The sequence below is a fragment of the Stegostoma tigrinum genome, chromosome 34, assembly GCF_030684315.1.
Source record: "Stegostoma tigrinum isolate sSteTig4 chromosome 34, sSteTig4.hap1, whole genome shotgun sequence".
NCBI lineage: Eukaryota > Metazoa > Chordata > Chondrichthyes > Orectolobiformes > Stegostomatidae > Stegostoma > Stegostoma tigrinum.
The window spans coordinates 255,668-271,847 of record NC_081387.1 but is presented as its reverse complement, the minus strand read 5'-3'; the positions used below and the strand labels follow the sequence as shown (position 1 = coordinate 271,847).

At 41.9% G+C, this 16,180-nt stretch overlaps 1 protein-coding gene across 1 annotated transcript in view; it reads left to right on the top strand.

The window, feature by feature from the left end:
* Positions 1-15,311, top strand: part of LOC132206201 (utrophin-like) — a 68,538-nt gene extending 53,227 nt beyond the window's left edge. The window contains exons 4-6 of the mRNA XM_059639446.1: positions 5,599-5,744; positions 5,937-6,073; positions 15,199-15,311. Coding sequence (XP_059495429.1) covers positions 5,599-5,744; positions 5,937-5,970 — 180 coding nt within the window. The 3' untranslated portion in view covers positions 5,971-6,073; positions 15,199-15,311. The remainder of the gene's footprint in view (positions 1-5,598; positions 5,745-5,936; positions 6,074-15,198) is intronic.
* The last annotated feature ends 869 nt before the right edge of the window (positions 15,312-16,180 follow it).

Here is a 16,180-nt window from a genome sequence, read left to right as displayed (position 1 = left end):
AAGATCATAGAATTGGAGTGAGTGGAGTGTCATATAATAACTCTATACAGGAGTCCAAGAGTGTTAGAGGCAAGTAAAGTGTTTATAAAGTCAATGTCAGTGCTGTGTTGTCATGATAATCAGGCAGCGCAACAGGAATGTACAAAAGGTGACATCTCAGGTCAGACTCTGACTTGTAGTTTAGAGGCTTGTGTTCAGAATCTGTCTTAGAGTTTTAACCTTTATTTCAAAAGCAGGAATTTATAAGATACCACACTGACTGTCACTACAAGTTGTGTGCTTCTTCAACAAAATATCTGCAAATAAACAAACATCCTGGATGAAGACTTATTATCTGACACTCCACTCACACCAGTTGTATGATCTTTTGATCTGTCTGCTTATAAATTGTGTCTGTGTGTTTTCCTCTCTGACCGCACGTGATGAAGGGACTGCACTCCCAAAGCTTGTGTGATTTCAAATAAACCTGTCAGATTATAACCTGATGCCATGTGACTTCTGACTTTGTCTATCCTAGTCCAACACCAGCACCTCCACATAAGTGTTTGGAACCAAGGCAGTGCAACAGGTATATATCGAACATTTGACTTCGGAAGGATGCCTAGTGCCGACAAATTCATTAATAACAAAGGATTTCTCCATTATGCCATCTATCGTAACATGCTGCGTCTCACAGTCATAATGAAAGGATGCCCACTTTAATTTAGCAGGGCCAAGAACAGTTATGGACATTTTTAACATGGGAGGAGGCCAATCAACCTATTTTATCTGTCCCAGCACTCTCCCAGCGCAAGAAAATTAATCCTTCTCTCGAACTCATTCCACATATTTCACAGAATTGATATATATAGGTACATACTTAAGAGATTTTAACATCAAGTGAGCAGTTCTCGCACTTCACCTTGCCACTAAAAATTGAAAATGTGACTTACAAAGAGTGGGTCTTTATTTTGTTCTGATTTGATGACGAAGCAGATGCAAGTCAAAGTGCTGGAACTGGCCTCTGGAACTTACAAACTTTTAAATGTGTATAAAATGAATTCTGTGCGCATCGACTAAAAGCAGTTTTATGGAAGGAAAAGGTACCAAAGAAGATTTGGTGTATTGTACTTGATGCTATTATACGCCAACCTGTGAAAACAGAATTCTACAACTGTGAGTGTTGAGTTCTGAGAGGGGGCTATCTTGTTTGAATTTACATTGCTAAGCCTAGGCCTATTTTCCCAACAGCAAAATTGGTAATCCAGAAAGAAATGGATATTGGTTTCTCGCATTTGTTAGCTGTAAGTGTCTGTATAAAGTTTGAGTACAGTTTCCTTATATACAGGTGCTTAACCTGCTTTTACAGTTGGAACATTGGCACAACAAATGAAAATTTTTTGAATGGTTTCACCTCCAGTTTTTTTCTTTATACATATTTGGTATTTTTTCAGGGTAAGGACTATCTGCAAAATCTGAGATTGGGTTTTGAAAGACATCAGCCTTTATTTTGGAGAGATAATGGTAACTGCAGATGCTGGAGAATGCGAGATAACAACGTGTGGAGCTGGATGAACACAGCAGGCCAAGCAGCATCTCACAAGCACAAAAGCTGACGTTTCGGGCCTAGACCCTTCTTCAGAATAGGCGGAGGGAGAGAGGGTTCTGAAATAAATAGGGAGAGAGGGGGAGGTGGATCGAAGATGGATGGAGAAGAAGATAGGTGGAGAGGAGAGTATGGGTAGGGAGGTAGGGAGGGGATAGGTCAGTCTGGGGAGGCCGGACAGGTCAAGGGGGCGGGATGAGGTTGGTAGGTCGGAAATGGGGGTGCGGCATGAGGTGGGAGAGGGGAATAGGTGAGAGGAAGAATAGGTTAGGGAGGCGGGGACAAGCTGGGCTGGTTTTGGGATGCAGTGGGAGGACAGGAGATTTGGAAGCTTGTGAAATCCACATTGATACCATTGAGCTGCAGGGCTCCCAAGCAGAATATGAGTTGCTGTTCCTGCAACCTTCGGGTGGCATCATTGTGGCACTGCAGGAAGCCCAGGATGGACATGTCCTCTAAGGATTGGGAGGGGGAGTTGAAATGGTTCATGAGTGGGAGGTGCAGTTGTTTATTGCAAACTGAGCGTAGGTGTTCTGTAAAGTGGTCCCCAAGCCTCCGCATCATATCCCCAATGTAGAGGAAGCCACAACGGGTACAGCGGATGTTTTGGATATTTCTTAGGCATTGATTTTCATTCAAAGTTGGTTGGATTTTGCTGAAGCAATAGACATAACTCACTATCACGCAGACAATGTCAAAGATAACGTTTCAAGTCCTTTGACCCTTCCTCAGATCTCACTCTTCACTGATGCTGCCAGACCTGCTGAGCTTTTCCAGCAACTTCTGCTTCTGTTCCTGATTTATAGTGCCCACAGTTCTTTTGTTTTTTATGACACAGACAAAACTTGATCTCTGCAGGTAGCATGATGCTGAATTCTCCAACTTCCCTGCCTTTTTGTAATATAATATTGTCTTTTTAGGGCAGAAGTGGCTTTTTTTTTTGTTTGTTTTAACTTCTGCACATACTTTCTTTGCAGGTTAAAAGTCTACACCTTTTCAGTTCACTGCAGTGCTGCATAATGAAGACTTGGAACAATTTTTTTTATAAAGTAGAAAATCAGTGTGGTTTGTTTTCCAAAATGTGATGTGTAAGTGCAACACTTAACAGTGTGTTCATCAAACTATTGTTTCCTTTGATCTTTGTGTTGCAGAAATTTCTAGAATCATTTCATATATATTTTTCTTGATATATTTTAGCAGCTTTCTTGGAGCAAGTCTGTTTTCCTTAGGATGAGACGACTTTCAGACATACTCCCTTTATTATGAGATTTAGTTGCGGGTAAATGAGGAGGATTTTTATTCACTGAGACACACATGACTATATATTTAAAGCATTGGAAAATGCATCCTGTTCGGACTGTCATGTTATCTGGTGTTTGTACCAGGCTTTCTGATTAACCTCAAATGATTAAGGATGCTCATGGATACTATGTTATTACAAGAGGAAATGAACATACAAGTAAGGATTTTATGCCACAGTTATACATAGCATTGAAGCCGTGCTTCAATTATTGCATATAATATAAGTTGCCTCATTTAAGGAGGCAGTTCAGATTTAGGTTTACTAGAACAATACTTGCAATTAATGGGTTGTCTTATGAAGTAAGATCAGAAGGACCGGGAAGGATTAGAAGGATCTCCTCACCTATACTCTACTCTCCTCTCTACCTATCGTCTTTTCTCTCCATCTTTGGTCGGCCTCCCCCTCTCTCCCTATTTATTCCAGTTCCCTCTCCCCATCCCCGTCTCTGATGAAGGGTCCAGGCCCGAAACATCAGCTTTTGTGCTCCTGAGATGCTGCTTGGCCTGCTGTGTTCATCCAGGTCCACACTTTGTTATCTTAGAAGGACTGGGCTTGTTTTTGCTGAAGTTGAGAAGAGGAAGGAGGTGATTTCCTTGAAGTATATTTGATTCTGAATGGTCTTCACAAGGAATATGTAGAAGGATTTTTCCTATACTTTGGCGAGCGCAGAACTAGGGACACTTATGCAAAATTTGGACTTGCCACTTAAGGACAGATGAGCAGAGCATTTTTTTTCTCTGATAGTTGTATGACATTGGAACTAGCTGCCTCCTAAGATGATAGAGTTGGGGGTCATTGAATATTTTAAGGTGGATTTAGATTCTGGTAAGGCAGGGAAAAGGCCTCTATTAGTTGGAGTCATACCAAGCACAAAGGAAAAGGTTTGTGGTTGTTAGACATAGTCGTCTCACCTCCAGGACAACTCTGTAGGAGTTCCTCAGGGCAGTGTCCAAGGCCCAAACATCTGTGCTGCTTCAGCATCCTTCTATAAAGTCAGAAGTGGGGATGTTTGCTGATGACTGCACAATGTTCAGTACCATTTCCAACTCATTAGATAATAAAGCAGTCCATGTTCAAATGCAGCAAGAGCAATATATTAACCAGGCTTAGGCTGTTACAGTGCGAGGTAACATTTGCACCACACAAGTGCCAAGCAATGGTCATCTCCAACAAAGGAGATTTTAGCCATCATCTCTTGACATTTAATGCTGTTACCATCGCTGACTCCCCCACCATCAACATCACGGGTGTTAGTATTGACCAGAAATTGAACAAGATCAGCCACATAAATACTATGGATTCAAGAACAGGCCACCCTGTTGTGTGCAGGTGATTTTCATCACTCCATTTTTACCAAGATTTAACTGGAAATTTGGGATTTGTCATATTTCTGAAGAGTCGAACGGCAGCATGCTTTTCTTTTCATTAATTCTTTGTAATTTATTGCATTTAAAACTCCTATTGCCAGAAAAAGAAATTATGTGGCTTAGCGACTTTTTTCGAATGTCTTGTGAGAAGTGCCATTCAGAGGTGGTCACATTGTTACCTTGTGAACAGTCTGGATCAGTCGGGCTGGAAATGAGATGAGGCTGGGGTGGGAAGATTTTGAAGCAGGTACTTCAGAGAAAGTAGCCTCTCCCTACAGTCAAACCCTCCAACCCTGGCAATGTTCTTGTAAATCTTTTCTGAACCCTTTCAAATTTCACGACAACTTTCCTATAGCAAGGAAACCTGAATTGAATGCAGTATTCCAAAAATGGCCTAACCAATGTCCTTTGTAGCTGCAACGTGACTTCCTAACTTCTATATTGACTGCTGTGACCAACAAAAGCAAGCATATTAAACGCCTTCTTCACTACCTGCAACTCCACTTTCAAGGAACTCTGAACCTGCACCCCAAGTTTGTTTGGTGACACTGCTGAGGACCTTACCTTTAAGTGTATAAGTTCTGCCCTGATTTGCCCACCAAAACCTAAAACCCTTTCCACATTAAACCTAATTGTCTGCTATTTGCTTGGTGGTATATATAAAAAGGGAAGAGTTTATGCTTGTTCAGGCAACCCATACCCGACATTCAGAGGTTGATTTCCTAATGGCTTGAATTGGAACTGGTTAACAGATTGAGTTTGGGATGCCTCAGGATGTCTTTATATGTTCTGTGCATCAGGCAGGTGTCAAATTGTAATTTCACACACTGTTCTGCATACAGATAGCATAACGTAAGAAAGAAGAACAGGACTAAGTAGAATTATCCTTCAAAGCCTTGTTGAGTTGATTTGTCCTGTTTTGTTACTTCTACATTTATTAAATCCACTTTTTTTAAAGCATTCTTTCACAGGATGAGGGCACTGCTGGCAAGGCTAACATTCATTTCCCGTCCAGGAATGGATTGGTGGGCCATTTTGGAAGTCAGTAGAGTCAGCCATATTCCTGTGAATTTGAAGTCATATACCAGAATTGCTAAGGAAAGCAGATTCCCTTCCCTAAAGAATACATTAGTGAATTCAGTTTTTGTTACAACAATTTATGATAGTTTCATCGTCACTGTTATTTTTAACTCGACAACTTTATTAATTGAATGTCATTTCCAGCAGATGCTTTTGTATTTTGTATTTAATATTAGGATGTTAGTTTTAACTTAATTTCTGATTAACATTTAATCATTAATTTCAGGATGTTTCTCAGATTTTGTATACTTCCTCTCCATTAGGCATTTAAAGAAGAAATTGCCCCAGTGAAACAAGAAGTCAAAATATTAAATGATCTGGCCAGTCAGTTATCTCCACTTGATGTCTCTTTATCTCCAAAGATTTCTCACCAACTTGATGACCTAAATATGCGTGGAAATTCATGCAGGTAACAGTGAAAATATTTTCAAAGCCAGCCAATCTGTTGTAGAATGTACAGATGAAAGCATGTACAAATAATTTGGCTTCAAACAGATGAGCAAGATAAAGAACCCTTTCAACTGAAGCAAGCAATTAATATTTTATTATCATGGTTTATGAAGTTATTCAACTTTATAATATTTCTTTTACAAAAATACAGTGTTCTGGTCTGCAGTCTGCACTTTCGAATGTAATCGCAAAACAAAATCCAAATAGTGAGAGATGTGAGCCTCCGAACTACAGTCTGAAATGGTTCAGGACTAGAACAATTTGAATATATTCCGGATGAAGCTGCAGGTAGCAGATATTTTTCCCAATCCATCTAAAAGAATTTGGAATTGGAACATTGTGATAACTGCTGTGCACTTCAGTATTATGTATTGTTTCATATATTTTAAGTGCCTGAGAAAGACAAACTTGAATGAATTACAACAAAGATATACTTGATGCATTGAAGGGAAGAATGACATAAAATTGTATGAACTGCATGTATTTCTTTCAATTGAGCAGATTTTAATTGATGTCAGCAAAGTAGTAGATGAAAATTTCCTTTATCCCATAAAGTCTCATGAAATGTTTTGTTGAGCAAATTATTTCAGTCTCGTTCTGTGGCAGTAGCTCGCTTGGCCATGTAGCACTGTAAAACTCCTTATCGGTTCTAGAAAGCAGACAAAAACATAAGAAATAGCACCAGGACCTGGATGTTCTACCTCTCGACCCTGCCTCACCATCCTATAAGAACATGGCTGACCTGCCCAGGACTCAACTCCTCTTCCATACCAGCTTCTCAGAGCGCTCAATCTCTCTATTTCAAAAATCTTATCTACCACCTTCTTTAAATACTTCCAGTGATCTACCTTTCACAATTCTCTTGTATTCTAAACAATCACTACCTGCTGAGAGAAGAAATTCCTTTGCATCTCAGGTTTCAATAAATGTTCCCTTATTCTGTAACTATGTCGCTGAGTTTGAGATTTCCACACTAATGGAAACATTGTCTTCACATCTAGCCTGTCAAGCCCCCTCAAAATTTTGTTTCAGTAAGATCACCCCTCATTCTTCTAAACTTGAATGAATAAAGACCTTCTGTGTAACCATTCTTCATAAATCATGATCCGATGAATCAGCCCAGTGAGTCTCTTTTGAACTGCTTCCGATGGCTGTGTATCCTTTCTTGTATTTCTCCAAGTGTGACCTCCTCAATAGCCTGATCAGTTGCAAAAAAACTTGCCCATTTTTGAACTAAAACCTCCTTACAATAAAGGCCAAAATTCCATTTGCCTTCTTAATTACTTGCATCACCATCGTCATGGCTCACATCAACTCCAACCTACCAAAGTGTTTTGATCCTTTGCAATTCACCTACCACTGCAACAGGTCTCCAGCTGATACCGTCTCCCTGGCCTGACAGTCATCCCTGGAATGTCTGGATAACAAGGATACCTACATCAGGCTGTTACTTATTGATTGGAGCTCCACCTTCCACACTAATTCCAAACAAACTCCTCTTTGAACTCGGAGACCTAGGCCTCAGCATCCGTCTCTGTAACAGGATTCTTGACTTCCTGACCCAGAGACCGCAATCAATAAGGATAGGTGACAACACTTCCTCCACCGTAAGCCTCAACACCAGTGCCCAGCAAAGCTGCATACTCAGGCCCCTACTCTATACTCCTTATGCAATCATGACTGTGTGGCCCCAACTCCATTTACAATTTTGCTGATGATGCTTCCATTGTAGGTCAGACCTCAAACAACAATAAGTCAGATTACAGGAAAAGAAATTGAGTGCTTGCTGGCATGATGGAAAGATAACAATCTGTCCATCAACATAAGCAAAATGAAGGAGCTGGTCATTGATTTCAGGAAGCTTCTGTCCGCAGCAATGAATATCAGTTTGAATAAGCGTACAAATAGATTTAAGAACAGCCTCTTTCCTGTTGTGACTTTTGAGTGGACCTCTCAGATGTTAATTCTGATCCCTCTCTCTCTCAGCATCTTCTTTGTGGCTGTAACACTGTATTCTGCATGTCGTACGGTGTGATTTGCCTATACAGCATGCAAATCAACACTTTCCACAGTATCTCAGTACATGTGACAGCCATAAAGCAATCAGTCACCTGCATGCTGGTATGTGTTTCATGGACTAGAGCATCCAAGTTCCCGACCCTGCATTTTTTTAGAGTCTCCCTCTATTCAAGTAAGAGTCTATCTTTTGATTCTTCCTACCAAAGTGTACTTTCCTACATTAAACTCTATCTGCCACCTTTTTTTCCGACGTGCTCGACCTGTCTATCCCCTTGCAGATTCTTTATGTCCTCATGACAACATTCCCTCCCACTATTTTTGTAGCATCAACAAATTTGGATGGATTTATGCCTTGTCCCCTCCTCTAAGTTATGAATGTAGGTAGTAAATAATTGTAGTCCTAGGACTGATCCCTGTGGCACTCCCCTAGTTATGGCTTTCCGGCCTGATAAAGATGGTGGTTAGGAAATAATTGGCTGAACGACTGAAATGAAAAATGTGTAACAATATGCACTTGCATTGTTTGTGAAATACTTAAATCAGATTGTAGATAATAAAATATAAATATTACAGTAGTTCTTGATGAATACAGTTTATCATTTAGCTTTATGAAAATTCTGAATATAGTTCATGATTTACGATAGCATCAGTTTTCATGCATCTTTATCTGAGAATACAGATTTGTTTTGTCAAAAATTGTGCTGTGCCACACATGATATTTGCTAAATCTGTCCTGTCCCAGCAGTTCAACTTGTTCAGTTTTGAGATAACTTTTGTAAGGACCCCACAGTTGAGCTACCTTGCGTTGATAGCTCACTACACACTTCTTGCATTGAAACAAATGCACCTCAGACCACCTGTCCGTCTGCGTTCATCATCTGCTCTATGTCTACTCTTCCTCTTAGTCACACTGACTTCATTATCTAGTTCCTTACAGGCTGTAGTTATTATCTTTTAACTGCCCACTAACCTCTGCATTTGGCTCCCATCCCCCTGCCACATTAGTTTAAATCCTCCCCAACAGTGTTAGCAAAAGCAGCCCCGAGGACATTGGCGCCAGGTGTAGACGGTCCAATTTGTAATAGTCCCGCCTCCCCCAGAACCGGTCCCAATGTCCCAAAAATCTAAACCCCTCCCTCCTGCACCATCTCTCAAGCCACTCATTTATCCTGCCTATTTCTTCATTTCTACTCTGATGAGCATGTGGCACTGGTAGCAATCCTGAGATTACTACCTCTGAGGTCCTACTTTTTAACTTGGCTCCTAACTCCCTAAATTCTGCATGTAGAACCTCATTGTGTCTTTTTAACCCATGTCATTGATGCCTATATGCACCATGGCAGCTGGTTGTTCACCCTCCCCCTTCGGAATGTCCTGCAGTCGATCTGACACATCTCTGAATGGTGGACCTGGGATAAACATACCATGTTTTTGACCATAGAACCGCCTGTCTCCTCCCCTTACAATAGAATCCACTGTGGCTATAGCCCTTCTACTCTTTTTCCTGCCCTTCCTGTTTTGGAGGGAGATGACCGCAGGGGACACCACTGCCTTCCTACTTTTTTTTCTGCCTTTTGGTCACCCATTCCCTTTCTCCCTCGGCTATCCTCATTAGCGATATGACCAATTTGCTGAATGTGCTATCGTGGATGCTCCAAAGTGAGTCCATCCACAGCTCCAGAGCCGTCATGCGGTCTAACAAGAGCTGCAGCTGGACACACTTCCTGCACGTGAAGGAGTCACGGACATCAGACACGTCCCTGAGCTCCCACATTGAGCAAGAGCAGCATAACACGGGTCTGGGATCTCCTGCCATTTTTAGTCTTAAGCTCTACTTAGTGCTGCTATAATATCAAATATTAGATGAATGAAATGAAATAAAATTGTACCATGTACACAGATCCTTGAAAGTTGCCACCCAGGTTGACAGGGCTGTTAAGAAGGCATACAGTGTTTTAGCTTTTATTAATAGAGGGATCGAATTCTGGAACCAAGAGGTTATGGTGAAGCTGTAAAAGCTCTGCTGCAGCCGCACTTGGAGTATTGCGTCCAGTTCTGGTCACCGCATTATAAGAAGGATGTGGAAGCTTTGGAAAGGGTGCAGAGGAGATTTACTAGGATGTTGCCTGGTATGGAGCGAAGGTCTTACGAGGAAAGGCTGAGGGACTTGAGGCTGTTTTCATTAGAGAGTAGAAGGTTGAGAGGTGACTTAATTGAAACATCTAAAATAATCAGAGGGTTAGATAGGGTGGATCGGGAGACCCTTTTTCCTGGGATAGTGACGGCGAGCACGAGGGGGCATAGCTTTAAATTGAGGGGTGAAAAATACAGGTCAGATGTCAGAGGTAGTTTCTTTACTCAGAGAGTAGTAAGGGAATGGAACGCTTTGCCTGCAACGGTAGTAGATTCGCCATTTAGGTACATTGAAGTTGTCATTGGATAAGCATTTGGATGTACATGGAATAGTGTAGGTTAGATGGGCTTGAGATCGGTATGACAGGTCGGCACAACATCGAGGGCCGAAGGGCCTGTACTGTGCTGTTATGTTGTGTGTTCTATTTATTGTTGAACAGCAGCAGGAGGTGAGGAGGCAGAGACTGCAACCCTGAGGTCATGGAGGGAAGGAAAAGAGGCTCTTACTTGGAGATTGAGAAGCAGGAGAGGGCACACCCCAGAGGTTTGGGAGTGGACAGAGGCTGCAAGTTGGAGGTGAAGGTGAGGAGAGGCACCAGTTGATGTAGTAGATTAAACGTAATACAGAAAATTGTGAAGTGGTTCAGTCTGGTTGGAAAAACAGTACATAAAATGGAAGGAACCATTCTGAATGGGTGCAGAGGCAGACAGGTTTTGCTGTTATGTGCATAAACCATTCAGTTAAACCACGGCTAGTCTGAGCTTCAACTCTATTTGCCTGCTGAAAAGTCATGTCGACTGAAAACATTAGCTTGCTTTCTCTCCATGGCTGATGCCTGACCTACTGTGGTCTCCGGCATTTTTTGTCGTCAGTCTGTTTACCTCCCTTTCTTCTATATCCCTTCGTACCCTTAGCTATCAAAAATAATTTCAGTCACACACATTCTTATTGATCCAGCATCCACATTCTTTTACGAGAGAGTATTTGAGATCTTGACTGTTGTTTGTATTAAGATAAAATTGCTTCCTGATTTCAGTTCTGAATGGCTTGCCATTGAATCTCATATATTAATAGATAATACTTCTGATAAGAAATGTTTTCAGAGTGTTATAGTGGAAGCTTCTATGTTCTATGCATCCTCTATCTAGCCACCAGACTCAGATAAACTGTTGGGACCATCCAAAAATGACTGAACTTTTTCACTCATTAGGTAAGTAGATTGATAATAGGACTCTGGTTCTGTGCCACTGTCAGATCATTGCGACTCCAAAAGGTACCACAGTAAATTTTGGATTCTAGGCAAATATACCTATGTGTTTAGATCTATTTAGATGCATTCATGTAGGCTAAAAATACTTGAAATAATGTATAATTAGGAGTGACAGACAAAATCTGTGACGTTAAATGAAAAACAAGAACAAAGAACTTAGGTTTGTATTTCATCTTCCGGATGAGGCATGGTAAATGCACAGTTATGGGGCAAGGATGGAGGGGCCAGTCTTGGACACGATGCACTTCGAAGGGTCAGTGTAGACTTAATCAGCTGAATACATTTTGCATTTTTGGGATTCTTTGATTCTGTGATAGATTTTTAGATGTTAAAAGCATCAATAAGTATACAGGAAAGTGGGAATATGATATCGAGATGTAAGATCAGCCATGATCTTATTGAATGGCGGACTTGGCTTGAAGGACTGATTGGCCTATTCCTGCTTCTAGTTTCCATGTTCTTCTGTGACTGAATGAAGCTGATAGCGGAACTAGAATGCATGAGCTTTAGGGTGGATGTGCAAATTGACTATCGCACTGTGGTTAAAAAAACTTTCAATGGGGCTTGATAAACGCAACGTAGTATAGTCAGTGGGATTGACTCTATTCTGTGCCGCACAGAGTGAGAGTCTGTAACTGTGGAAGCCATTGCCACAGAAGACTGCGAAGGCTAAGTCATTGAGTGTATTTAAGACCGAGATAAATAGGTTTGTGGACTAGTAAGTGCATCAAGGGTTACGGGGAGAAGGCAGGAGAATGGGGTTCAGAAGTATGTCAGCCGTGCTTGAATGACAGAGCAGACTCAGTGTGCAGTATGGCCTAATTCTGCTCATACATCTTAGGGTCTTATTTGCTCATACGGGAAAAGACCTTGCGGTGGGAGGTGGAGATTCCAGTCATTGTAGGCAGGACAAAAAAGGAGTTTGTGAATAGTTGTAATGAGGAATTTGGCACCATGAAGCAGAGCTTTCAATGTCATAATCTCTGGATGCATAATGTGTTGGTCAGAAAGGCTTATTTCCATGCAGTGTGCCGCCAAGATTCTAACTCCAGACAAACATATCCAGCTTCTTTGCGCTCAATCTGACTCTTACGAGCAGGGAGCTTTCCCCCATTCCTGTTAAAATCAGTTTTGCTCGTTTCCCTGGATGCCACATTTGGTCAAATGTGGCCTTGATGTCAAGAACAATCACTGTCACCCTCACTCCCTCCCCTCTTTTGTCCATGTTTGAACCAGGGCATCAATGAGGCCAGGAGCTGGGTGGCCCTGGTAGAAACCCATCTGAGTGTTAGTGAGTAGGTGATGCCTTTATTTTCACCGACTGTAGTCCCAATCATGCAACTATGTCAATTGCTACCCCTGCCAAGCGCTGGAAGCCTCCCCAGAGTTATCCAGACAGCAGAAAATTTGTTTCAGGAAGACGAGGACCTGCCCTGTCAAATTTCATGTGGATGTGCTGTTGCACATGCACAGAGCGTGATTAAAGGGAGTCAGCATGGCTTTGTGAGGGAGTTCTTTGAGGAGGTCATGAGACAGGTTGACGAGGGACAAGCAGTGGATGTGGTTACGTAGACTTCAGCAAAGCATTTGATAAGGTTCCCCATGGCAGGCACTTTCATAAAGTCAGGCGGTATGGAAATCAGGGTGACTTGGCTGTCTGGATTCAGAATTGGTTGGCTGACAGGAGGCAGAGAGTGGTTGTAGATGGTAAATATTCTGCCTGGAGGTCAGTGCTGAGTGGTGACCCGCTGGGCTCTGTTCTTGGGCCTCTGCTCTTTGTAGTTCTTATAAATGACTTGGATGTGGAGGCTGAGGGGTGGGTTAGTATGTTTGCTGATGACACAAAGGTTGGAGGTGCCGTTGATAGTATCGAGGGCTATTGCAGGCTTCAGCAAGACATTGACAGTATGCAGAGGTGGGCTGAGAAATGGCGGATGGAGTTCAACCTGGATAAATGCGAGGTGATGCATTTTGGAAGGTCGAACTTAAATGCTGAATCTAGGATTAAAGGCAGATTCTCGGCAGTGTATAGGAACAGCGGGATCTTGGTGTTCAAGTGCATAGCTCCCTCAAAGTTGCCACACAAGTGGATAAGGGTGTTAAGAAATCAGATGGTGTTTTGGCTTTCATTAACGGGGGATCGAGTTGAAGAGCTGCGAGGTTATGCTGCAGCTGTACAAAACCCTGGTGAGACCACACTGGAATATTGTGTCCGGTTCCGGTTGCCCTATTTAGAGGAAAGATGTGGAGGCTTTGGAGAGGGTGCAAAGGAGGTTTACCAGGTTGAGGAGGTTGACTGAGCTCGGACTTTTCTCTCTGGAGAGAAGGAGGAAGTGAGGTGACCTGATCGAGGTGTACAAGGTAATGAGGCATGGGTCGAGTTGATAGGCAGAGACCTTTCCCCAGGGCAGGATTGACTGCCATGAGGCATAGCTTTCAGGTGTTAGGAGGAAGGTATAGAGGAGATGTCAGAGGGAGGTTCTTCACCCAGAATATTTTGCCAGTGGTAATCGTGGAAGCAGAGCCATTAGTGACATTTAAGTGACTGCTGGACATGCACATGGACAGCAGTGAATTGAGGGGAATGTAAGTTAGGTTCGGTTATTTTTGGATTGGGATTATTCCACGGCACAACATGGTGGGCCAAAGGGCCTGTACTGTGCTATACTTTTCTATGTTCTATGTTCTTTGTAAGAGTCAGAAGCCCAGTTGTTCGTGGCTTGGCTCTTTAGCTCAGTAGCTACCCCTTAATTTTTTGATGGCCGAAAGTGGCTGGCAAAGCAGACTTGCAACTTGAAAGCATTATGACATTTGCCAGGATATGAAGCATTGACCTACATGGTTTTTGTCAGATATCTATTACTGCATCCATGTCTGTGAATGATTTGCGTAGCAGCCTTGAAGTTTTCAGAGTCCTTCAGAACTTAGATGTGGACCTTGGCAACTTTAAAGAAGTCTGAAAAATATCAACACACATACATTTTGACAATAACTGGTATGATAATCGCTAGAGGGTGGAGGTAGCTCTTATGAGGAGGCATAGTTTAAAAGTAAGTGGAGGTAGATACATGGAAGACGTGAGAAGTAGGTTATTTACTCAGAGTGTCAGGAGCGTGGAATGCATTGCCAGAGAGGGGAGTGGAGTCAGCTTCATTAGGAGCGCTTAAGCAGCAATTAGACAGGCATATGGATGATAGTATAAGGTAAGGGTGGAGGTTAGCTAGACCTTAGGTTTAGGGTAAAAGCTCAGCACAACACGCTGAAGGGCCTGTCCTGTGCTGTACTGTTCTATGTTGCATGATCTATGAATCCGTCAGGAATTAATCTGCAAGTAGCTGACAGTGTCTTTAAATAACTCTGGCAGAGGGGCTATTCATGTTCCTGGTGATCATACTTTCAGCAATGTGTCATTGAGGGACTTTAAGCATTGAGCTCTGATATCACAGTATTAGCAATATCTTGCCTCCTCTACATCCTTTCGTCAGGTATTTGCTGCATGCAACGTAGAATTGTCAGAATGGCATCCATGGCAACTTGCATTTGATGTATGCTCATGAGTCAAATATACCATTTCAGATCTCAAAACCCTTTGTGGCCCTGAAAAACCAGGCGGCGAGATTGCAGACTTTACACCAAGCATGATTATCTGAATCTTTCTCCTACGATAAAGCTGACAGTGAGACTTCCGTGAGTTCCACTGTATTCACCAGATGCTGTTTGCCAGTTATGACATGAATTTCATGTAGCTTTTGACCACCTACATGAGGAATGGGTAACAAATGCTGGTCCTGTCAGTGATGTTCCCATCCCTGAAAATATGTGGAAATAAATTGAACCGAGTAGTTATCATTTCCTTTTACTGTGCCTTGTATTCTTCGGCAGATATTTATCCCCCTGTATTCATTGCAGAGTAGTTGAGCACGTGTTCCAATTGAAATGGTTTGTACTAACAGTTAGGAAAAATGTATTCAAAGATTTTTTTGAATGCAGGTGATTTAAACAACGTGCGTTTTTCTGCATATCGGCCAGCAATGAAGATCCACCGACTCCAGAAAGCGCTCTGTTGTAAGTACATCCACATATTCCAGAATTTGTAATCTCGTGCTGTGTTTTGTTGTGAGCTTCCTTGCTTGCCTGTTGTCAGATGTCATTGATTATAATGAGCTTGGTTTTGCAGTTGTTGAGACATCAGTTCGGCATGACCTTACAACCTTCCACTCAAAGGACGTTTGTCTATAAAGTTGCTGAAAATGCAATCTGATAAGGGCAGGCAAGCATCTTAGACTAGAGTGAATGAGGAAAGCAACAGGATGTCTTCTTAATGATTGGGAAACAACCACATGAAGGACTGAGGAGGACAGTGAATTAAAAGAGGAATGGTTTGTTTCAAATCACGTACAGCAAAAGAAGTTAAGAGAACGTAGGGAAGGTTGAAATTAAAACGGCAAGTAATGGTTGATGTTCATTGGAAACCATCAACAACAAAAGTACAATTAATAAAGTATTTGAGAAAATACAGAAGATTTCTTCAAATGAAAGGGAGACGCTGTCTTCATGAAGCCAATAGCAGGGAGTGCAACTTTGGCGTTTAACCACACCATCCCTTGGCCTGAAGTCACTGTACTATTTACCCATTTTATAACAGAAAAATACTTTAGTGATGAGTGTCATGGAGAATTTCAGCCCAGAATATAACCGTATTCTGAGCAATTGCCACAACAGCTTCTATTACATGACTTTATAAAACATCCCAAGGCATGTCATAGGAGCTTTATAGAGTAAAATTTGATACTGAGTACTGAAAGAGATCCGAAGGTAGATGATTAAAACCTCATCAAAGAGGTAGATTTTAAGGACTGTTTTGAAGGAGGAAAGAATGATGCAGAAGTTCAGCAAGGTAATTCTAAAGTTTAGGCCCGAGGAAGTTGAATGTCAGGCTGTCGATGATGGAACAGCACAAATTGTGTTGAGA